The sequence below is a fragment of the Centroberyx gerrardi genome, chromosome 6, assembly GCF_048128805.1.
Source record: "Centroberyx gerrardi isolate f3 chromosome 6, fCenGer3.hap1.cur.20231027, whole genome shotgun sequence".
Taxonomy (NCBI): Eukaryota; Metazoa; Chordata; class Actinopteri; order Beryciformes; family Berycidae; genus Centroberyx; species Centroberyx gerrardi.
Window position 1 is genome coordinate 29,084,520 of NC_136002.1, and position 25,105 is coordinate 29,109,624.

At 45.5% G+C, this 25,105-nt stretch overlaps 1 protein-coding gene across 1 annotated transcript in view; it reads right to left on the bottom strand.

Annotated features, from left to right (window-relative positions):
- actn4 (actinin, alpha 4) overlaps positions 1-24,443 on the bottom strand; it is an 81,265-nt gene extending 56,822 nt beyond the window's left edge. The window contains exon 1 of the mRNA XM_071925167.2: positions 24,080-24,443. Within this exon, the coding sequence (XP_071781268.2) occupies positions 24,080-24,205 (126 nt within the window). The 5' untranslated portion in view covers positions 24,206-24,443. The remainder of the gene's footprint in view (positions 1-24,079) is intronic.
- Between the last annotated feature and the right edge of the window lie 662 nt (positions 24,444-25,105).

The following is a 25,105-nucleotide window of genomic DNA, read 5'->3' on the forward strand; positions in this document are numbered from 1 at the left end:
TCGTAGCTGGTAACAAGCTTTTTACTAAGAGTCCGGACCGACTCTGCAGTGGAGAACTGGCACTTTATTTCTGTACAGCAGCGAACATAATGCACGGCCTCTCGGTGACGTTCTAAGCTCTTTTCCCGCTAACTATGCTAACTTTACTCACTTAGCATCCTGCAACTCACTCTGGCTGTGGCTAAAAACAAAAACACACTCACTTCCTACTACGTCACCCGCGCAGGTTATGCACAAGGCCACCTTCTTAAAGGGGCAAGGCTTGATAGAGCTATTCAAGTCATTTGGTGAAAATTCATGTATTTTTTCATATCGCAATATATATATATCGCAGAAAAAAAAATATTGCAATGTCAGTTTTTTCCAATATCGTGCAGCCCTACTGTTGTGACACAGTGGAAGTTTAACATGCACAGGAACTGCTAATTCACACAGAGTTACATAACAGAGCAGTAAAGACACTGTGGGACACTGTGGGACACTGTGGGACACTGTGGGACACTGTGGGACGCGGTCCTGCAGGGAGTCAGCACAGAACAGGACACAATACACTGCTAACAGGACTATCAGTGTGTCTAGTATGTCTAGTATGTTTGTGTTCATTTACACGCCACAAACATGCCAACATGGGGTTTTTGTTATCTCACCTTCACAGATTATTGATTGCATCTCTTCTTTCTGTGTTTTTAATCACTTCCACTTTTTTCTGCTGTGCAAATAAACCAAACCAAAGCATTTTCATAACATATTAGGCCTGCGAAATTAAGGCAAAAATGATAAGATATTGTGATCATGATTATTAGTCTTAGTTTGATCATTTTCAAATACATCAGATATTAAATGTGAAGTGAAATGTTCCAATATTGCCAATATGCCATTACTTTACAATCATAATTCTTTGATTAGAATAAAATTGCGACGCACGATCACACCGGATTAACTGTGCAGTGACATATTGTGCTTCAGAGAAACAGTTTCTTCACACCACAGCGGACAGGTTGAGTGTATTTCTGCCTGGAAACGGTGACTGGTGTAAAACCCCGTTAGAGCCTGTTAGAGGAAGTTATTAGACAGAAAAAGAGAAGTAATTGCTATTAATGCCTGACTGCGGGGGAATATAGCAAGAATACAGCCAAAAAAAGGAACAACACATTCGCACACACACTGTTCAGAGAAGTGTGTCCGTTTGCCCCGGGTGTCTGCAGCTTCCACAAAGACTCATTTAACACCTTTTTTTAACGCTACTTAGAATTTAATTTAAGACCAATTTAAAACACAAAATCAAGAAGCAACGCTGGGCAAAACCTGCCTGTTTTCAATTGAACACAAATTGGATAATGGGAAATGAAATACAATTATGTTTAGTAAAGCAGATACAATTAAAAAAAAGAACATGTTCCTCATATTGTACTAACTCTGTTCTGTATTCATCTTGCAGCGGAACGAAAGCTGTTATTTCATGGTGGAAAAAAAACTACGACCTCTAGTAAGTGTATTTCAGACATTTTAATACTTTTTAACGATTTTTAAGAAGGCTAGTGCAAGCAATAGTTAGCTGTGTGTGTGTGTGTGTGTGTGTGTGTGTGTGTGTGTGTGTGTGTGTGTGTATGTGTGTCTGCCTTTGTGTGACTAAACGCCACTACAAATAGAATGAGTAAGCGCTAAACTCACTACAGCCTTCAGTTACTCAGCGCTCAGTTATTTTAGTCATTAAAATAAATATAAATAAAAAACAAATGTTTCCACCACACACACACACATGTGCCAAAACTAGCTTAGCTGGCAGCGCCGCTTCATCTACATCTTTGTCAGCTAAATATCACCACATCACACACACACACACACACAGTCCAGCTATAAAGCCAAGGTCACAGCAGGTTGACTGTACATCTGACGCCTCTGTGCTGAAATTCCTCTGAAAAAGGGGGAGGAAAGGGAGGAGAGGAGAGGAGGAGGAGAAGAGGAGGAAAGAGAAGGAGATGAGATGAAGGAAGGCAAGAAAGGGAGAGGAGGAGACGAGACAAGGAAATGAGAGGGAAAGGAAGGGAAGGAATAAGGAGAGGAGGTAAGGGGAGGAAAGTTAAGGAGGGGAGAGGGAGAGCAAGGTGAAAAGAAAGGAGAGGACAGAAAAGGAAAGAAGAGAAGAGAGGAACAAACTGACGGCCCACAAACACTATGCTTTGATAGTATGTGTGAACAAATAATTACGTCTGCAAATGCTTGTCCTGCGCTTTCACAGCAGTGTGTGTGAGTGTAATCAGTGTGTGTGTGTGTAATCAGTGTGTGTGTGTGTGTGTGTGTGTGTGTGTGTGTGTGTGTGGTATGAAAAGCATGACATTTCAGCAGCTATAAGTCTCCATTCTTGGCATTCCCACGAAAAGAGTTTTGTCATGTGCTGCTGATCTCACACATCACACTACAACCAACATGCACAACCTGCATGAGAGAGAGAGAGAAAGAAAGAAAGAAAGAGAGAGAGAAAGAAAGAAAGAGAGAGAGAGAGAAAGAGAGAAAATACTCCCAATAACAATAAAAAATCAAGAGAGAGAAAGGATAAAATAAATATCAAAGAGAGAGAAACTAAAAAGGAACGAAAGGAAAGAAACAGAGGTCCGAGTGTGTGTGTGTGTGTGTGTGTGTGCGCAATGTGGCCAAACGGGTGTTTCAGGCCGGCCCAGGCCTAGTTGCCCGGCAGCAGACAGCATTGTCACGGTAACAGGCTCTTCCTGCCCCTCCCCTCCCCACCCGCCTCGCGCGCTTTTACCTTATAAGGCAACACACTTAACTGCCTGTCACGGCGACAATGGTGATGTAACAGGGCAGCAAGGTGCACTCCCCGCAAACACACACACACACACACACACACACACACACACTGCACTTACACACACATCAAGAATGCACATGCATACAGAATGAATAACACACTGACGCACACACTAAACGGCCGCACTCATAGAAGGAAACACACACACACACACACACACACACACACACGGGCATAAGATCACACACACACTTTTTTCCCTCAATCATCTGCTGGTGCATCAAACTTCTTTATCAGACAAAAATAGAAGTTAGTCTATTTTAAAACAAGTGTATATCCTTTAAAGTGACCTGGCTGCATCCCTGTCCTGTGTGTGTGTGTGTGTGTGTGTGTGTGTGTGTGTGTGTGTGTGTGTGTGTGAAGTGCAGGAATGTGAAACACGACACGCCCCCCCCCACCCCCCTCTTTTATCCCCCCACTGGGGAGCTTCCTATGAGGCAGCAGAAACAAACAGGCGATAGAGAGAGAGAGAGAGAGAGAGACAGGAAGGCAGAGAGAGAGAGAGAGAGACAGGAAGACAGACGCACAGAGAAACAGAGGTAGTGAAAGGGCAGTAAAGTGACAGAGATAAAGAAAAAAGAGGAAAGGAAGGAGAGAGAGAGAGAGAGAGAGAGAGAGAGAGAGAGAGAAACTAACTGCTACTCTGCAACAAACACCTCCCAACTTCCTGCCTCTGTACTGGGGACTCAGGTCAAACACTGTGTCAACAAGTGTGTGTGTGTGTGTGTGTGTGTGTGTGCGTGTGTGTGTGTGTGCACGTCTTCAGAAAGCCTCCCTCCTGCCCTGGGTGTCACAGGATATCTGCAGGTTTCACAAAGCCAGCAAGAAAGACTCAGAAAGACTTTTTTGACCTTTTTAACGCTGCCTGGAACTGAATGTAAGACCAGTTTAAAACCCCAAATGAAGAAACAAAGCTGGCAGAACCTGCTTATTCCCAACTGAACACGACTAATGAACGCTCTGAAACTATAAACGGGCAGAAAAAGAAAAAGGACAACAGGAGATGAATTGTTAAGGGGAATGAAGTCCAATTGTGTTTATTAAGAGTTACTAAGAGTGAAGATGCCACGCAAAGAAACCGGTCATGGCACGGTGAAACAAATAAGATCCCTAAATCCTGCATTCGAGATACTTTAATACTTATTAAGGCCTTAAGTTTAGGTCGTTTAAGACTTTTCCAGACTTCTCCAGGACCTCCAGTCCGGATGCGGTGCGTCATTATGGGAGGAGTGCAGGAGGAGGAGGAGGGAAAGCTTGTAAAAGAGCTGAGAGGGTCCAGACCCGGCGGGAGGAGCGGCACACTGTTTGTTCCTGCCAGCTTCCGCTTCTTGATGACCCATGTACACACACACACACACACACACACACACACACACGTCTAGCCACCCCCCCCAAGATCCCAGCTCTGTCACACATTCCAGAGCTCACCCTGCCCTTTATGGCTTCATGACTCACTGGCCCTACGCCTGTCTGACACACACACACACACACACACACACACGGTCAAGCGGATGCCAAGGCAAATCGGCACGCAAATGGACATTAATCAACAGCCAAGATCGTCGTATCACACAGGGAAGAGTGAGTGACGGTCAGAGATTACAGGAGGTTTTATTTTTACAACTGGGCTGTTGTTCCTGGGCTGGAGGGAAGTCTGTGTGTGGGGGTGTGTGTGTGTGTGTGTGTGTGTGTGTTGGGGGGTACAGGGAGTCTGGGGGAGATAAGGGAGGACCTGGGGGAGCACAGTCTCTCTGTAGCCACCCGGAGACACCATAATGACAGTAAGAGAGAGAGAGAGAGAGAGAGAGAGAGAGAGAGAGAGAGAGAGAGAGAGAGAGAGAGAGAGAGAGAGAGAGAGAGAGAGAGAGAGAGAGAGAGAGAGAGAGAGAGAGAGAGAGAGAGAGACACATGGCCTGAGGGTTTTGTCTACCGCTTAACATTTACTATCTGGTGTAACAGCTCCCCCCACCCCACCCCCACCTCCACCCAACACACACACATGGAAGACCAAAATGGCTACAGTACATTACAGTTCATAAACACACAATCACTAGCAGACAACCCCCCCCCACCCCAACACACACACACACACACACATACCCCTCCCATACTCCTCTTACCGCTAGGCTGATCTGATGCAATGATCCCCGTGCCCCAGATAGACTCCTGCAGAGCTCTCTCTCTCTCTCACACACACACACACACACACACACACACACACACACACACACACACACACACACGACCCCCCTCCAAGGCCCTTAGGGTGCAGGGCAAAGTGATGGTACAGCACCAGATCACTGTAATCCCTTTTAAATGACTTTAATATTATGGCGGTCTTCCCCTCCGCTGCCTGTATGGAGCAGTCCGCTGTAAACAGACAGAGAGTCTGATCCTCCAAACTCTCTCTCTCTCTCTCTCTCTCTCTCTCCCTCTCTCTCTCTCTGAACACTGGCTGTCTCTTTCTTAATAGAGTTTAACATTTAAGTCTTTTAGCTGATGGCCTTACCCAGAGAGACTTGCAACGAGGCTAACAGAATAAACTTCAATTTCTCGATCATAAACATTACATTAGTAATCTATAATGGTGCGAGGGTCAGAGCCAAAATGACCATAGAATATTATTATATTACAATGACTCTGATGTCACTGTATGTGTATATATTGTCGTCGTATGTGCTTATATATAGTTTATTACCTGGGTTTCCGTTATCCGGTAATTACCGTTTTTTTACCGGGAAAATCTGTTGAAGTCCGACATATTTAAGTCTCTCCGGTCATAATGTCCGGTGAAAATAATTCCCTCTAAGCACAATTTGAATTAATATCACTGATTCATTATCACTCCGTCCCCTCAGCGCTTCAGGAATATGATGAACCAGCCGTCCGGAAGTAAAATTATATGAGCCAGCAATAGGTTATGGTTATTTTTTTGTTTATTTTCAAAGAGTTTTTATTTAAATTTTATTTTATCTGAGAAAAGGCCTATAGCGAACGGAAATTATTTGATTTCAAGTCGGCAGCAGCACGCAGTCATTAAAATGTTATGAGCCAGATAGGCCTACATGTAATTTTTTGTTTGTTTGCAAATAGTTTTTATTCTGTTTTATTTTATCTGAGAGTATGTAGGCCTGAAGCTGAAGGAAACTCTTTGTGTTTACGTGTTGCCAACGAACGTAGGCTAGCGTAATATTTATTTATTTATTTTTAAAATAGCGTTACGTACGTGAGTCTATTGACGGGACTTATTTTATTTGGAATATAATGTATAAGCAAAAGTAGCCTACTTTTCAATAAAATATATTAGAAATCTACATGCCTTGATGATGTCATTCTTTATATAGCCTGCCTAACAATTGTTTTTAAGCTCAATAAACACAGATAATATTTGACCGGAATTTCTCCCATTTGTCCGGGACATTGAAATCTTCCAGGACACCCTGTTTATTACACTGGATAAGACCACTCAGACACTTTGGACATTGACACACTTTTTATTGTTATATTGTTTATATTGCTTATTCCTTTCTGCACTATTCTTATTCTATTATTTTTTATTACCTTCCCTGTACCCCGAATGTCCCCTAGGGGATCAATAAAGTGCATCTTATCTTATCTTGTCTTATCTTATATATATGAATGTGTGTGTCTTATATATGTCTTAGTGTTTTATGGAAGTATATACAGTATGTGTGGGGTAGGTCTTAGTGTTATGTATGTATGAATGTAAGAAACAGGAGCTGGGGCCTTTAACCAAAGTCAAATTCTTTTTATGTGTTGCATACGTCACCAATAAAGCCTGATTCTGATCCTGATTCTGATGATCATGTAAGACAAAAAAGGCCTGAAAAGAAATAAGACTGCAAGATAAGAGCAGATCAGAGCGAGTCGAGTGGATAGATACAGGAGACGGGATGTCCCTCTTTAACTTGTCTCCTCCTCTCTACTTCTCTCCTCCTCTACATCAGGACTGAGGAGGTTTAGTGGGTGAAATCAATATGCTTTCACCTGGACTTGTTTCGTACAGCAAGCAGCTGGACATAACTTGTACATATTTTATGCCAACACTGTAGATTATATTCATTCAGTTCTGGTATTGCTGTTGGTGTGTGGTGATGTTTTTTAAGGCTTTACTTTGTCACCAGGTTTCATTAAAGAACATCAAAAGTCTAGCAGGTAGTCCTAATGTTTTATACACAAGCGATAAACAGAGTTAGCTCACTGCAGTTTATAGCAGCAGCCATATTAGTTCCAGTCTTGCTTTGTGGCTGTTGCTAAGCAACATAAGACTCTATGGCATCTTATTTTTAGAAGGTGTGGAGAGCATCTCGGCACATGGTGCGCATAGTACAAACTGGCCAAGCTTGTACCAATGGCTCTGCTCATGCCTTTCTCTTTTTTTTTTTTTACACAAGTCTGCACTGCATGCTGCCTTTCAAAGAGCGCCTTGTTTATTCTGCAACCTCTTACCCATCAGTGCATTAGGCTTCACCATTACCCTTTTTCTCTCTCTCTCTCTCTCTCTCTCTCTCTCTCTCTCTCTCTGCAAATGGATTTTGCTTGTTGTTCCTGCCTGAATATTAAGTGACAAACTTCAAGACTTCTTTCACCCAGAGTCTTTACAGCAAAGCACAGCTGGAAATCAGCTCCACTCTCACTACCAATCAGTGCCTGCGTGTCACAGCGATAGTGAAAATAAGCCATCAGGCCCGGCGAGGTGCGAAGAGAACCCGTTTGCACAGAAACTGTTTCGTACCGCAGCGGCGAGCTCAGCAGGAAACGCAGCAGCGTAATTCTCACGCTACACACAGCGAGCCTACATGTCTCAACAGCAGTGGTGTCAAAACCAGAACGCCGAGCCCTCACACACACACACACACACAGACAGACCCCAACTAAGAGACACATCTGTCTTGCTTTGAGGCTGCTGCAGGGCAGCGGGGTCTGTGATAGCTCCACGTGCGCGCCGCCGTGCGCTCCCTACTGCGCTGTGAGTCAGAAGAGGGCCAACAGAGGAGTCTTTGTTAACTAGGCTCGGTGGTTAAATAATCCCTCCAGGCTAGCTTTGATTGGATCAGACAGGATAGCGGGCTCGTGGCCGACAGTGGAGAGGGCACAGGACTTCCCTGACCCACATTAAGACCAGCAGCGGGGCGGGGAGCTAGACGAACTTTAGGGGCGCGGCGGCTGCTTAGGCACAAAATTACACAAAAAAAACCCAGCGATTTTTCACCATTTTACCATCCATCTAGAGCTTTAGAAGAGAATAGTTCCTCCAAATGACGGTTGGTAAAGTAGAAAAACTGACAAGCCACAGTCAAAGCTCTTCCTCTTGTGGCTGCTATCACTAAAATGTGAAGAAAGCCATGGGATAGCAGCATTAAAATCCACTGAACTGCAAAACTTGGTCTCAGTTTTTTTTATTTTGGCTTCATCAGGCTAACGTGCTTCGGCATACAGCCTTCATCAGGGCACCATGACAATAATTAAAACCTATCAGCATTTGACTGGTGGCAGTTTCTCAGCATGGCCGTGTTTAATGCATATTGTTGCTGTTCTGCAGAGTGTGTGTTCAGTAGGTAGAGCCTGGGACCAACACTGCAGGGTCAGGGGCATCATTCCCACCGGGGTTGCCCATAATGAAAATATATTCACTTATGGAACTGCAGGGCACTTTGCATAAAAGCACAGGTGAGGTGAAAACCCTGCATCTCCAAAACAGCTTTGTTTTAGCTTGATGATGATGCTTTTTTGACTTTATCCTGTGGAGTTTCTTTTGGTTTCATAAAGCCCGAGAGGTCGGAGAATGTCCTCGACCCTCTGAGGAGCAAGTCACCCTTCAACTGAAGTGAAAACATGAAAGTCACCAAAATTGGAGTTACATGGTTTTCACAGGGCAACAGCGACATGCAAAATGCCATGGTATAAATGTTTAATTTTAAGGAATTGAGGGGAAAAAATATCTCCACATGTATTTTTGACATTTTACAAAGCATTGTTGTGGTGACGGTTTGGCTCGGTCCCGGAGTCATGGAATATTTTCTGAACATGGGGGACGATGCCGGATCTCAGTCACAGTTATAAAGAAAACGGTCAAAAATTGCCAATATGATGTGAAACAAGGACTTCTGACTCGACACCGGTCTGTGGGCTTCCCTGCTTCCCCCGGCCGGCGGTCTGGGCGGCCATAGCGGCGGTGACGCTCTGATCCGTCTCTCTCTGACTCACAGAGGGCTCGGCCGTGTGTGTGTGTGTGTGTGTGCGTGCGTGTGTGCGTGCGTGTGTGTGGCGTCTTTATATTTGAAACGGGGAAGGAGCAGTAAACCGCAGAAACCTCAGAGCCTTCCTTCCTCTTTCTTCCACCCGTCACGACTCCCAGGAGGACGCTGCAGTCACTCTTCCACGCCTCGACTTCTCATCCTCCCGAGTCTCGCTCATCCTTTTTCCTTTTCCTCCTCCTCCTCTCGGGCGAGATTTACTCCTCGCCGTCAAGTCATTTATCAAGAAACACGGTTTGCTCAGCTCGACTGTGCGCGGTTGAATTTGTGAGGCGATGACATAGTTTTCTACACTTCCAGATTAAGACGAGCCTTCCTCCATGAACATCGAACGGACAGGCTCAAAGTAGGGCTGAACAATTAATCGAAATTTTCTCGAAATCGCAATATGGCCTACTGCAATTTTCAAATCGCAGGAGGCGCAATATTTGTTAAAGGCGAAATGTGTGTCAAAATACCATTTTAAATGAAATATTGTCGTGCTGCAGAGACGTCCTGGCCTACACATCATATTCTACAGACTTAACAAAACATCTTTGTTTGGTACAGATCCCCGCAAAAATCACACCATAATCATTTTAATACGTTTTTCAATGAAAATGAGAATAATGATGTAAAAATGATCATTCCCTCTAATATCGCAAATTATATCGCAGTTGCAATATCAGTCAAAATAATCGCAACTAGATATTTTTTCAAAATCATTCAGCCCTAGCTCAAAGTGAAGCAGCCATTAACCGAAAACATTAGCAACTGTGTTCATGGGTGACAGATGAAATCACAAAAACGAGAAAACTACAAAACAAAAGCATCAAAATAGTGGTGAATGCTCTTTTACCCTCTAACCTCCAGCTCAGTTCTCTCCCTCTCCTCCTTTACTCAGCCCGTCTCCCTTTTCCACCATGAAACAGCACAAGCTTACGTACAGCAGCGACAGACAAAGGAGGGGAAGAAGAAGAAGAGAGTCCTTCTGTTATCTACAGTAGTTTCAGACCCAGAGGCCAACAACAGCAGCCTGTTTGGATCCTGTTTCTTTCCAGCTGTGTAAACCAGCAGTGAACCTGCAGTCAGGGTCTGTCCGCTGTCTGTCTGCCTCTGTGTCTCCCTGTCTGTCTGCCTCTGTCTCCCTGTCTGTCTGTCTGTGTCTCCCTGTCTGTCTGCCTCTGTGTCTCCCTGTCTGTCTCTCTGTCTCCCTGTCTGTCTGCCTGTGTCTCCCTGTCTGTCTGCCTCTGTGTCTCCCTGTCTGTCTGTCTCTCTGTCTGTCTGCCTCTCTGTCTCCCTGTCTGCCTCTGTGTCTCCCTGTCTGTCTGCCTCTGTCTCCCTGTCTGTCTGCCTCTGTGTCTCCCTGTCTGTCTGCCTCTGTCTCCCTGTCTGTCTGCCTCTCTGTCTCCCTGTCTGTCTGCCTCTGTCTCCCTGTCCTCTTCAGTTTGCAGTCTCCATGGTTTTAAAGATGTGTTCATGTGTGTCTGCATCTTCATTTCTCCATCTATCCTCTGCAGCTTTTCACCCCTTACAGAAGTAGATGTGCAGCTACGGACAAAAATCTTTTTCACACTTTTCTTTTCTTCATGCAGTTTTCTTCCCCACATATTCAAATATAGTGATGTGTAACTCTAAATCTCAAATAATTTGGGTTTTTTTTTTGCTCAAAAACAGTAGGAGTCTGATTTATTCCCATACCAGAGTCCTTCTTTGTGTTGTAAAACCCTAAAATCCACAACAAAAAAAGTTACTATGTCCATCCCATGTAGGGCTGGGAGATATATCGTATAATATCGATAATGTGATATGAGACTAGATATCGTCTGGGATTTTGGTTATCGTAATATTGTGAAATAACTTAAATGTCACTTCTTCCTGGTCTTAAAGGCTGCTTTACAGTAAAGTGATTCAATTTTCAGAACTAATTAGCCTGTTCTGGCTGAGGAAAATGAAGAATGACTGGCTTTATCTTCTCATTATATCCACAGTACTTAGTACTGATTACACATTACTAATGATCATTACTAATTTTCAAAATTTTCTTGTGAGTAAATATCTCAAGAAAACACAGATACACATCCCCAAAACATTGTCCTGTTATCCCGTTACCGAGGCGTTCAGTCTAAAATACTGTGATATTTTATTTTGTAAATATTGCCCAGCCCTAATCCCATGTGTCTGACTGTTTGAGCTCCAGGCTTCAAGTCTCCGAGGGCCCGTCTCTGAACCATGAAAGTAAAAAAAAAAAGTTAAAAAAAGAAAAAGAGAGATCAAACTTATGCCCAGGCCCCGGAGCTGGCCCTCACGATGCCTGACTGGAAATACATCCCTTCCACACAGACAGGAGCTGCAGCGCTGAAAACACCCGGGCAGCACACCAACCACCGGCCAGAGACAGGAAAACATATCAGCTAACCCCTAAAAATAGCTGCACACTCGCCGCTCTGGTGGGCGAAACAATAATCCTCTTTTACCAAGCCTTTCGTCTTAAGGACTCTGGCAGTAAACATTAGGCATACATACTAAACACACAGAGAGATAGAGAGAGAGAGAGAGAGAGAGAGAGAGAGAGAGAGAGAGAGAGAGAGAGAGAGAGAGAGAGAGAGAGTTGCGTGGGTGTATTTTGTGGGCTGTGTGTCCTTGCTATAAATGAGAGCGGTGGAACCTGGAGGCCAGGCAGAGTCAGTAAATATTTAATGGAGCTGTTATGTGCCCTGAAACCAACACAGGCTCCACTGATACCCACTGAAGTGTTTGTGCATCAGGTGCACCGAACACAGGGAAGACGCTGTCAATACTGAGCTGTGCCCTGTTGTTTCTGACTTTAAAATCCTTTCTTTTAAGTAATAATCTGCTGCGTTTTCATATAATTAAATGTCTGTTTTCCTGAAAAGTCCAAGCTCCGCCCACGCTATTTGATTGACAGGTGATCTCTGGGAAGTGCAGTGCAGAAGCACCACAGTGATGAGGCTGAGCAACAAAGATGGAGACTAAATAAAGAATAAAACAGTGGATTCAATCAGAGAAATCAATAAGGGATCTTTGCTTTCACCTGGATTCACCGGTCCAGTCTATTCCATGGAAAGAGCAGGTGAAGCCAATATTATTTTTTTAAGCACTGTATGTATGTTTTCCATTGTGTCTGGTGTGTGATGTGTGTGTCCCAGCAGGCCTAGCCTCCTCACCTCATTGCCCAGTGCCCCAGTTAGAAAACTGTTAAATAATACAACAGGACCTAGCGGAGGAAATCAGAGAAAGCCTCAGAGGAAACAAACACACACACACACACACACACACACACACACACACACACACACACACACACACACACACACACTCCTCTGTCTGTTTGCCCCGTCTTCACCTCTGTTACGCTGCTTTAAAAGCACGGTGAAAGCTGCAGGCATTTGTCTTGACACCACAAACCAACCAGCCGCTAAACTCCCCGTCAGGGTTTTGTTCAGTTCACTATCAATTCCAAAGATTCACAAGTCGAGTTTCTTCAAAACTCAAATATTTTGAATCTTCTTTTCACAAATGATAACCAAACCTCTATGATGACCAAATGAATTCCAGCTGCTCTCAAAATATTGAACTTTATTGCCCAATTTCCTGAATTTCCCCAAGGGGATCGATAAAGTGCTATCTTACCTTATCTTATCAATCAGGGTGGGGAAGTGCCAGCTACCAGACAAATAGACCTTTTCGTTTTTTACACAGCGGCCATTTTGAACTTACGTCACACTCGGAGTGGGAATACTAAGATGCACATCATACAAATCGGACAAACATTTATAATTTCACAGATTCCCCACACAAAAACATTAGAAGCAAATGGATCTGAAGAACCTGGAGCGATATAGGTTCATATTTTAAGGTAATACATTTGTCCCGCTAGCTAGCTAGCGGCTACCCTAGGTAGCTAACTAGCTAGTAAGCTAGCTAACTTCCCTGCTAACTTCAAGCAGTCGTAGTTGTTGTTCTCGAGATTGCTAGCTAATTTGATAATGGTTAGGTCTATCTGAGGTCTTTACTTGTGTGTGGCAGTAATGTTAGTTATATATGCCAGTTTTACAGATAGAGTTTCCCACCCTAAGAATTCAAAATGGCCGCCGTTGGAATAAGGCAATGTCTAGTATGTTTGTCTACTTTACCACCTACTTTGGCAGGTAACCAACCGTCACTGGGAGGCTGCATTAGATGTTTTTAAAAAATCGACTTGACTTGTAAAATAGTGACATTTTCAGATGTGCCAGCCAGGAGCCAGGAGCCAGGAGCCAGGAGCCAGGAGCCAGGAGCCAGGAGTCCACAGTGACATGGAAACTATTTAAACTGTCCTGAAGTCAACTGAAAGGTGAAAGGAAAGTATACTGACTGAATGGACAGTGAACTGAACCCAGTCCTGACTCCTGGTTACTCAGACAGTGACTGCTGGTCGGCATGGGGAGTGTAAGGTCAAACCTATCAGGGTTGACATTACAGTACAGGCCGGTAACAGTGGAGCCCTATCTAATCTCTGGGGGGGGGGGGGGGGGGGGGGGGAGGTCACCTGAGCCAACACGCTGCTACTAACTAACTAAATAACTACAGCGGGCTTCAGAAACAGAATCATTAATAGCCACTTGCAATAATTACACAGGAAACTTGCTTTCGCTCTTTAGTCATGGCTCGGACTGGCCGGGGTCGGGTGTAACTGTGTGTAGACGCTCTCTGTAACTCCACCACACCTACCATTCTGCTCATACACAATAAAAAATGTCAAATATTAACTTAAGGCCAAACTCTGATAGGTCAAAGGGTCAAAATTGACTTTAATCACAGGAGTGGTATCCAGTTGAGAGCTAGTGCACGCCGTCTAGGCTAAGAGGATTAACTAGCTGGATTTCACCACAGTGGTAAAGAGATACCACCATATTTTGAATTTTTCTTGGTGTTGGTTATTTATTTTCAGACTCTTTTTACATTAGTGGGGGGGGGGGGGGGGGGGGGCTGTGGCTAGTTGGAACGGCAGCAATGCTAACGAGCAAAATTCAGGAAAAACTACAGAACAAATATACGCAGAATGTGACAAGTGTCTGGTGAAGGAAAGTCAATCAGAGTCAAAATGTCAAGATATCTGTTTAATGCTTTCTGGGTATAAAGGCCTGGCCTGTCTGTCTCTCCCTCTCTCTCTCTCTGTCTCTCTTTGTCTCTCTCTCTCTCTCTCCGTCACTCACACACCCACCCCAGAGGGAGGATAACCTGTCTAGGTGTGTCTCTGTATGCAGTTATCCATCACATTATATTCTACAGCAGAATAAGAATGATAGTTGGACAGTTGTAGTCAGTTTTTTTGGCTTCCATCATGCCAGAAGCAGCTAAGCAACCTGTCAAACCGGCTCTGCAACATGCTGACTCTTTTTAGGATTTCAGCTTTTTTTTGGACATTTAATTTATTTGCAGTGATAAAACACATCCTAAAAAGAGGGAAATAACTTGCTTGTGCAGGCAATATAAAAAAAAAAAAGCCTTCCATATCACAATGCCACCCTGCTGCCTCTGATCACATTCCTGTATGTCCCACCTGTTCACATTATAGCCTCACTTCACTACTACTACACTACTAGCCACACACACACACACACACACACACACACACACACCTATCAATCCCCATCTGTCATCGGTCTGCTCCTTTCTGCTGTCACTTCCAAATCCACAAAGTCCTGGAGAATGGAGTTTTCTGCTTTCTATTCATCGCAGAGAGGATATAATCTATTCGTCGGAGCTGGGATATAATCTCGTCATGTGAGCTGGGATATAATCTCAGTGTGTGGTGGTGGGGGGGGGGGGGGGGGGTGGTCGGCCTCACGCTGCCAGATGTTGCTCCGCGGCCATGCTGGCCTCCGGAGGCCCACCAGATCGAGGACAGTCTCACTGACAGAGTGAGAGCCCACATGCTGCTACACACATATAGAAAATATAAATATAAATATAAAGGTCTGTCCAAAATTGAGGTTAACAAGTAAAGTTGACCAAAAGGACAATCTCCCCAAAACTTGGTGTATTCCTTTAATGATTTTTTTCCCCAAAATGCATTCGGTATGAAGTGTTTTCGAACTTCATATACACTGACAGTGAATAAATTACTCACTCTATCAAATGCACTGTCTAAAAAAAAAAAAGATATGATCCCTCACTGAAGCCACCTTCTTAATCCACTTCAGTCATGAAGGAGGAGATATAACTCCAGTGGAGGAGCGGTTAAAGAAGAATTTTTAAGCCTTGACCAAAAAAAAAAAAAAAAAAAAACGGGCTTGCATAAAGAGGCTGCAGCCCAATATTAGGAATGCAGGAATAATATTTTGTAGACACAGGGACTGGAAGACGTACACAGAGAGGTAGAGGTGTTCTTCAAAGGCCAAGCTGGGACCCAAAGGTGAGTCACAGGGAGATTAACACCAACAGCTCTGTGTTGTGCTGCCAAGTCTTTCTCAAGTCCCCGTGATGTAAGGCAGGCTGAATAAAACAGTGGAGGCTGGTAAGGAAGAAGCTTTTAAAAAAGGGAGTGCGTTTTGTTCAGGAAGTCTTTGCAAAAACAAACCAAACAATACAAATAATAAATTAAAACATCCACTCACTTTGGATGAGAGCGATGGCTAAATGCACACCGCTTAGTCGTCGCTCTCATCCGCAGATTCACCTCTTAGCACACCTTAGATACACTCACCACTACCAGCCACAAACACCTTAAATAAGCCTGGCTCTTTTATGGCACTTTGAAAAAATAAAAAAAAAGTGTGTTAATGGCAGAGACAACAGTGCCTGTGAAACAAGGCAGAGCATTAGCCTCGCCGAAAAGCAGCACATGGGCAGTTTGAAATAGCAACCGCAAGAGAGAGAGAGGGTTTCGCTTCTGTTTCCTCTGCCTTTTTTGATCAAATTTTTATCTCTCTTTCTCTCTCTCTCTCTCAGGTGCAGAAGACAGCGCAGCTCTGAAGTGGTGCTGCCAAAAATAGGGCCTGCGGGGCGCCGTGTGGCCGCGCTTCAGAGCAGAGATGTGTGAGTACTATCCGCTCGCTGCAGCCATGGAGACGGAGCAGGCAGAATAGAAATGCGCTGCGGCCAAGAAGACACACACACACACACAGAAACACTCAAAGATAGTAAACAGTTTCACACAGTGGGGTTATGTAACACTGGCAAAACTTTATGCCGCAATCTTTTTCCACGATTGTTGCGATAGGGATTGTGGTAGACATTTTTTTTCCATATTTTTCAGCACTTGTCAAACAGAAATGGAGGTAAAATGAGACGCTAAGGCCATTTTTTTATACAATGACTGATTGTCTGCGATGCACAATCTGATCTGCAGGCCGGGGATTCTGCACAGCACCAAATCGCTCTGTTCAGCAGGCCGCCTTTAACACCTTTTCCTCTGAAAAATAACCTGCAGACTCTCGCGGTTGGTGAAATGCAGCGGTGAATAATGCGATTGGGTTTATTACAATCAGAAGTGCAGTCCTGTCAAGACACCCACAAACAGCGGGGGCGTGAGGTGAGGTCATTCTAATGGTTCCACATAAACTCTACCTAGGTGTTTATATGGAAGCAGCTACAAGCAAAGCTGAACTGCAGCTCTGAGTGTTGCAATCTGTTCCTCCATTTACTTCCCTGTGTGTTAAATGGACCATGAATGATGCACAACACCTTTTAGAGAAACCTGACAATGTTTCATCTAATAAAACTCTCTCTCACACTCTCTCACACACACACACACACACACACACACACACACACTGTCCAGTAGACATGCAACAGGACAGGGCCTGTGTTTGTTTAAGTGAACAGTGTTTACCAGCAGCCTCAGGCACAGAAACCCACAGCTATGTGACTCTGTTGGAAAACTAGAAGGGGGAAAACCTCACTTCCAAACTCCAGTAAACCCCCTCCCCAACACCCATAATATAATGGTGCCCCCACCCTTCACACACACACACACACACACACACACACACACACACAGGCATCTAAACACACACACCACCACACCTAAACACACATTCCTTTCTTCTGCTGCTTTCCTACAAACAAGCAAGCCGCCCCCCTTTCTCAAAAAACACTGGGTCTGCCGTCAGTGCTCACACACACACACACAGAGAGGCATGTGCACATGCACACACACTTATTGTAGTCATAATTTCTCATGCTGCAGTATACAGGCGCTGTCACACACTGCTGCAGACATGAACCACATGGGTCTTCCTCTTCAGCCTGACTGGCATCTGTCTGTAGGAAGTGATGATCCTGGATCAGTGACCGGCTCGACCTGACCACCGCATTCATAATGATCTGATAAGGTAAAACTGACTCTCGGTCAGCAGTGATACAGCAGGAATGCATCAAGACTAAAAAATACGCCACCATTTCATCAAATAAACTCTTTCCCAGCTTGCTATTGTGCGATGAGAAGACTGGTAGCCCCTCTGTGTGTTCACTATTTAGTGTGATAAAGTGAGATGCTGCAGATCTAGCTTGTACCGCCCACTGCACATTAACAATATGCTTATTGGTTGAAATGCATCGTAACAAACAGAAACACTAGACAGTGAAACTGCTACCAACCACAGCAAGTTGATCAAAGAGCTTATTTGCCCAAAGAAAAGTTGGTATATTCCTTGAAATCCCTTTCTTGAGGATAAACCAGGAGGAGACATGAAGGGAGGGGGGTCCGAGCTCCAAGCTGAGACCAGCATGCATATTGGCAGCCGACCAAAAGGGAAATTCTTAGTCCCTATTGTTGCCAATTTCAATTCATCAGTGGGAAATGCCATTCACTAATCCTCATAACTATGCACAATAGCGACGAAGCGCGCCCACGAACAACAACAATTAGCAGGACAGCTAAGGTTGTGTCCGCCACCGAGAGCATCCGGGGATTTATGGCTGCTATGACATTCTTACGGGCCCCCAAACCTCCCCTCCCTCCCTAAATGTAGCGCCTTCCTTACACACAGAAAGAGGGAGGGAGGGAGGGAGGGAGGGGGGGTGTAGAGAGAGTGAGAGAGAAACAGACCGGAAAGAAATCTCTTTGAAAGAGAAACACACTAGACCAGCAGCGGCCAGCGGACGGACGTCAACGCTAAACGCTACGCTCCATTCTCTCAACTGATTGGAGCGTTTGTTCAAGTTTGCTGCTCGGCGGTGCGGACGACGGAGGTTTGCACTTTGAACCGGCCTTTATATCCTTGAAACAAATATTTTGGGCAATGATTGGCGTCACGACTTCCGCCGCTCGCCTGTCGTCTCCCGCTGGAAACTCCCACTTCCCCCCGCGAGCGCCCTTTGCCCCGGAGGAGGATTCTCCCTCTCATCTCCGCCACACTGGCCACATCTGCAATCCTGCAAACCCCCAACTCTTTTTTTTTTTTTTTTTTTTTTTTTGAGTCGGGCAAAAAAACAGGACACCCCGCCCCCCTTCAGTGAAAGCCCCCTCCCACTGGCCTAGCAGGCTATAATGGGCCACCAAAGGAATGTTTCCCCCTGCATGCTCTCTCACTGTGGCCTATGGGAGGGGGGGGGGGGGGAGAGAGAGAGAGAGAGAGAGAGAGAGAGAGAGAGAGAGAGAGAGAGAGAGAGAGAGAGAGAGAGAGAGAGAGAGAGAGAGAGAGAGAGAGAGAGAGAGAGGGGTTACATTCCTTTCTGCCCGTCCGCTGGCTGCCTGGTTGACTGACTGCTTCGTTGTTTAGGGAGTACAGGCTGATTCTGGACGGCGGTCAGCTGTACGTCGCCGGGGCTGAAGGGCTTTCCCACAGCTGACCTGGGATCAGCTGGCAGCGAGGGAACTGCAGAGCGCCGCACCCCGATTCTCCCACGTCCCAAAACTGGAACTCCGACTAACTTCTCTAGGTTCGTTAGATTTACAAAAAAAAATCCTCAATTTCTGGAGGAGTAAGTGATCTGCATCTGCGTTTCCCCCAGAATGATATTCTTGTCGGGGTGGAAAAGCCTCTGAAACAGTCCATTAGTCCATCATGGGACACTGAAACTCTCCACTAACACCCAGACTAATGTTTTCAGGTGGGTTGGCAGCTCCTTAAGGCAAGATGACCCTCCACACCTATTCAATAATAGGGGTGTAAACTGATATCTAGTATATCTAGTATATCTAATGGTCAGCTGAAGTGGATCTTGATCAAGGAGATTAGGTTTATTGTGTATTTAGAGGGCTGCAACCCGGCGCATGCATATCAGCATGATTAGGATGAAGTTAACCTTTTGTTTCATGAAGCAAAGACAGAATTAATGACAGTACAGAGAGGCATTTTCAATTCAACACTAAAGCCCATTGAAATCTGCACATCAGCTCTGGAATGATGACTGCGTTCATTCTAGACAAGAGTAAATTCCTGTCATAGCCGCCACACCCCAATCAGGTCGGTCCTGCTGTGCCATATCAGCCAATCACGCCGGAGACAAAAGGAGGGACGGCCAATCAAAGCGGCCGCTCCTCGTATTCTCCACAAACACAAGCATTGTCTGTCGTGGCGGTTGTTTGGCGAGCGGGCCCTTCGGTCAACACTCCTCAAACAAATTAGGCTACCTCCATTCTTTCTGATTGTTTTTGGGGGGGGGGAGGTGGAGAGCAGCTGGAGGAAAAAGTGGCGCGACTGGCAGCTTATCGTGGAGCGACATCGCAGCCGCGGCGGTGACGGCGGCGCGATGCATTGTTCGGGCCGTTTGTCCTGACAAAATGTCACTCACAGCCCGTCCCGAGCCAACCCGGGCCATCTGAACCGGCTCCGCCTGCCTGCCTGCCAGCCGCACAAAAAGCATGTGAAAGTGGGCGTGGAAAGAACAAACTAACATTGTGTCCAGCTGCCCACCTTGGCAGCAGTGGAAAGCTCTGCGTGTGTGTGAGAGAGAGAGAGAGAGTGTGTGTGTGTGTGTGTGTGTGTGTGTGTGTGTTGCAAGTCTGGGCACTGGCGGGGTGTGTCAGGGGAGCGAGGGCAGCAATAACTCAAGCTGCTTACTGTGTGACGTTAGCAGACACATCTGTACCAACGGCATGCTGTAACAATTAAAATACACTACAAGCAAAAGTAGTGTATATGCATGTGATTAAAACAAATTTAGGTTCATCTGCATAATATGCATTTTAAATTTAAACCCTTCCTCTAATCCTCTAACACCCTGCCAGGTTTCTACATAAGCCTAAATATACACTGTCCTATCTTGGTAGTAGCATCCTGGTGTGATAGCAGGAGAAGTTATGGCAGGCTGGATGACCCCCCCCCATCTCTCTCCATCAGGTGAAAGCTGTTAACTGTAAAAGCGTCCCGACCGCCGGCCTGCAGTGCCGTCCCGCTCCAATCACTTCCATGCAAACAGGCCGGCGGATTGAGGCGGCTGTCAGCGTAGGGAAATGAAGACAGATGGATATCACAGTCACTGACCACAACCGATTCTGCTGCTGTAACTCAAATCACGTACGGAAGCAGATGTACTGCTATTAGCCGAGCTGTGCTGGTCTTGGTGAAAGATAAGAGAAGAGCACAGAGACACTAAAACACTGGAATGACATCAGATGTGAACGCAGACCGGGAGTTTGTGCTGTGATGTTCTGTATCGGCGGTGGTTTGGGACGATTTTGGTTCCAATCCTGGCCCTGCGTCAGTGCCGTAACTGTTCTTACTGGCAGGCTTAACCTGAGAAAAGCACTAATTCAAAGCGTGGGACCTTTACTTGGTTGCATTATGTGGGTTAAGAGCATTTTGTATTACAGCTTTTCTCTAGTAATGTGGTGTTTTTTTGGCAGGTGTGGCCCATCACTGCTGGATAAGTATAGGGGGGAAACACTGGGACCAAAGCAAATGATTTCTATTTCAAAAAGCTTATTTCTGAAGAGATCCAAGAGCGATTAAGGATCACCAGCGATGCCGACTGCTGCGGGGCCTTCGGCTGAGAGCGGCTCGCTGCCTGACTGCCTGACTGCCTGACTGCTTTCCTTCCTAGATCATCCACCCACCCACCCGCCTCAGCTGTACTTTCTCCCTGACATGAGTAGTAAGTATGTGCAGCCTAACTGTCGCTCGGAGCCAGATCTGCATGTACCGCCTGAGAGTTACCATAAAACCCCGGTGGCGTCACTGCGTACTTCGACATGTTTCGACGTGCGGTCGATCCCTCGGCGGTGAGAAAGACTTAATTACATGTTTGTCAGGCAAGAAGCTCTGCCTGTGACAAAGTGCAGTCAACTGGACTCAGCTGGGCCGGCCCGAGTTAAACTGGGGTGTTGAGGAGTGTTGCTCAATGTAATAAATCGACAACTGGAAACTTCTGCAAGGACAAACTCCTGCCTCTGGCCAAATGGGTATAGACTCAGCCTGTACGACTTTGTACATGTATTACTGTCATTTCCAAATCACAAGAGGCTCATAAACAACTTATTCTTGTGCCGTGTGGAATCCCTGGTCTGCAGGTTCTGAGAAAACTATTTATTCAAACTGAGCAAATAAAGTAAAGGCCAGAGTACTGCCAAATGTCTTCTTAAGAAAATACCCAAGTGTCTCCAGTGGTGCGTAGACTGAAAAAGACGAGAATAACTTGCATAACATGAGATCCGCACTGACAAAAATGCAGTGGGCATGTTTCATGACCTGATGAAGCCTGGGGGCGAAGCGCTGTCATTTTTAGTTTAGCCAACCGCATTTTTCATTTTGGTGTTTTGTGTAAAAACAGAGACGAGGTACGTGAGAGTGGATCTCAATTTTGTAACTTCATAGAAGTGAGCAAATCCTAAACTTTTGGGAGTCCTGGTGCCTCACTCACAGCTAAGGTGCACACCATGTACCCACAATGTCCTGGGTTTGAATCTGGACTGGGACATTTGTCACATGTCATCCCCCTCTCATGTCCCTCTCTCTCTCTCTCTCTCTACTGTGGACACCAAATAAAGGCAAAAATGTCCAAAAACATAACAAAAAAAATCCTAAGCCTTAGCATCTTGTCCCTTGTTTTACCAACACAGTAAATGGACAAACTCTGCGTCACGGACAACTTTGCAAGGACCAACTTGGCCTCCAACAAACGGCTCCAGTCTTTGACCTTACGGACTCACCCTCACAGACTACAAAGACAAAGCCATTCCCACACTCATTATATCCACTTCCCTCCCTGATATTTCTGTGGGAGGCACTCGCTCACTTTTACGCAATAGCTGGCACAGTCAGGGTGAATACACCGCAGGAATTTGCCCTTGGTTCCCTCTCCTCACCAGGGCCGGCATAGCTCAAACTTGGCAGGGGAACGCGTCCCCAGCTCCGGCTGCTGCATGTTATGCCCGCGCCGCTCCCAATCAGCAAAACGTCCCGCCAGCCTCCACCTGGGCGCGGGTCGGGGAATGCAGAGGAATGAACCTCGGCCCGAGTCTGTACAAGCCATACTTTGCTTTGTTAATGATTGACAGGTTAGATTTTCCTTTCTTGCCGCGCAGAAGGAAACTTTGGCCCGTGTGCCCCGCGGACAAACATGTACAGAGAGTCCTCAGGCCGACGGACTGGGATGAGGCAACAGCCGACTGGTTTGGATGGTTATCGATCGCTGGAATGTCTGATGCTGACGTCTAAAACGCTGAGTAGCCTAATAAAAACACACGATTCAATGCTCGGTATGCTGCCGGTCCACTAGAAGGAATGCTAATCATCTGGCTAGTCAGTGAATCAGATAGGGTGCGTAGCCTAGTTAGCACCAAACACACACACACACACATACACACCCTCAATCATTCCACATTGTTAAGCAATGGTACTTCAAATTATCCTTCATTATTCGGGCTACCCGCTCCCTACAGGGCTTTCAGAGGGTAAAAGCTGGGTTATTAAGCAAGTGTTATATTATTATGCTGTGTGATGGAGAAAGGGCCGGTGGTGCAGCTGCAACAATGTGAAAGTAGACCAGTAGGAAGTGTAAGACCGATATACCGGTTTGCAGATACTGGGCTTCTATTAAATATCGGGTATCCTCCAGTCAGATAGCATGGAGGTTCCTAACTGACAGTGACATATAAACAGTCTGGAAAACCGGCAATGACTTATCAATATACCTCTTCAGTAAAGGTATTTTAAATTAATTCTTCATTTAAAAGGCAGTAATGTATTGTAATGTATCCCACATTTTCCCCTCCTGTTGAATAGGTGTGGTGGGTCACCTTGCCTTAAATTCCTAATGGAATTTCATTAGCGTGGGTTTCAATGGAGAATGTTTCCACTGCTTTTCCATCCTGCCAACACTCAAACCCTGGAAGGGAAAGACTGAATCCTTGCAATTTTCTGGCATGAAAACGGTCAAACTTGAAAATACTGAATGTCTGCATGATACTGGCTACCACAGCAGCTCCGACGCAAAAATATATATCGGCCTTCAAAAACCGCATATCGGTGGCACCCTACAGTAGTGAGCAGTAGAAACTCGCCTCAGTCTTATCGGCCTGCAACCAGTCATGATAACGCCCCGAAAAAACACCATTTCACTTGCTATTTTTAAGCCTAAACTCTGCATAATCACAACTGCGCTTTCTGTCGCCATATGGCGCCCTGTTATCGCTCGGGAAAAGGTGCAGAAATCGCCTTGAAAGCATGAAAACAGCAGCAAAGCTACGCAGCGGCTTGGCACCAGACAAACTGAATACTTTGTTTCATTCAAAGCGGGAGGGGGAGAGACGAGGGGAGGAAACCAGCATTTATCACAAGTCAGAGAAATAAAACAGCTTGACACGGGGGAGGAAGAAGAGCCTTGGGACGGGCATATTTCTAACACAGGAGGAAATATACAGAGATGGGTATGAACTGGGGCACTGGGACCAGCTGCAAGGTATAATATAGAGCAAAGCAGGGCCCAGATTCAGTCCTCGACCTCCACTCCCTTATCCATCCCTCCCCTGCCATTTTTTACCCAAGCTTCCCCCCTCCCTGTCCTCTTAGCCCTGTTCGGCCCGGTTCGGCTCGGTTCCTACCTTCCTCTGCTGCTTCTCCCAGGCCGGGTCCAGCAGCAGGTCCCGGTCCCAGTCATTCTCTTGCTCCATGTAGGTCTGCTGTCCGCCGGCCGAGTATTGGTTATTGGCAGCGTGATAATCTACCATGTCAGCAAAAGAAACCTGAGTGCGCCACGGAGGAGGAGGAACAAAAAGCTGTCTGAAAACGTAAAAAGAAAAAAAAAATAATAATTATAAGCAACAGCCCAAAAAGAGAGAGGTGGGAAGGGGGGATTTACGGCCCAGGAAACTCTCCTTCTCTCGCTTTCAATGTGTTTTGTTAATTCGGTCGGGAATATCCGGTGTGTGCAGTCAGAAAATCCCCGCTGCTGTGAGAAGAAAGCTTTCTCCACCCGCGGAGGGAATGGGGAGGCTGGGAGGAACCGGCCGCTCCTACAGGCTGCAGCGCCGTCGTCAAGCTGCGCGGGGTGAGCGCGAGGCACAACGCTTCCGGGCACCGCTTTCAAAATAAAACGGCTGTTCAGGGGTGTTGTGTGTTCAGGGTGTTGTGTGTTCAGGGTGTTGTGTGTTCAGGGTGTTGTGCGCTGTCACTTTATTTTTTTGAGTAATACAGTATTGAAGACAAAAATTGAAGAGAAAAAAAAAAGAAAAATATTTTTAAGGAGAAACTGTTTTTTTTTTTGCTGTTTGAGTCATCAACTGTTGCAACATGTTTTGTTTGTTTTTTGCATTTTTTTTATACTATGTATTTACATTGTTTATATAGTGCTTGTCTGTAACTTTTATGTATGTTTTTGATGCTTCTTTCTTGGCCAGGTCTCTCTTGGAAATGAGATTCCTTAAAAAAAAATTGTGCCAAAAGTGCCAAAGTCAAAAGTGCCAAAGTTTGGCAAAAAGTGCCAAAGTCAAAATCAAGAATATACTGTTTAAAGGAACCTGTTTTTGCGTTTAATTGATCTTTTTTGGGGGGGTTTTCATAACAAAACCCATACTGACATATGTTGCAACAGGGTTTTTTATCTGTATGTTTATTTTTTCAGTAATATT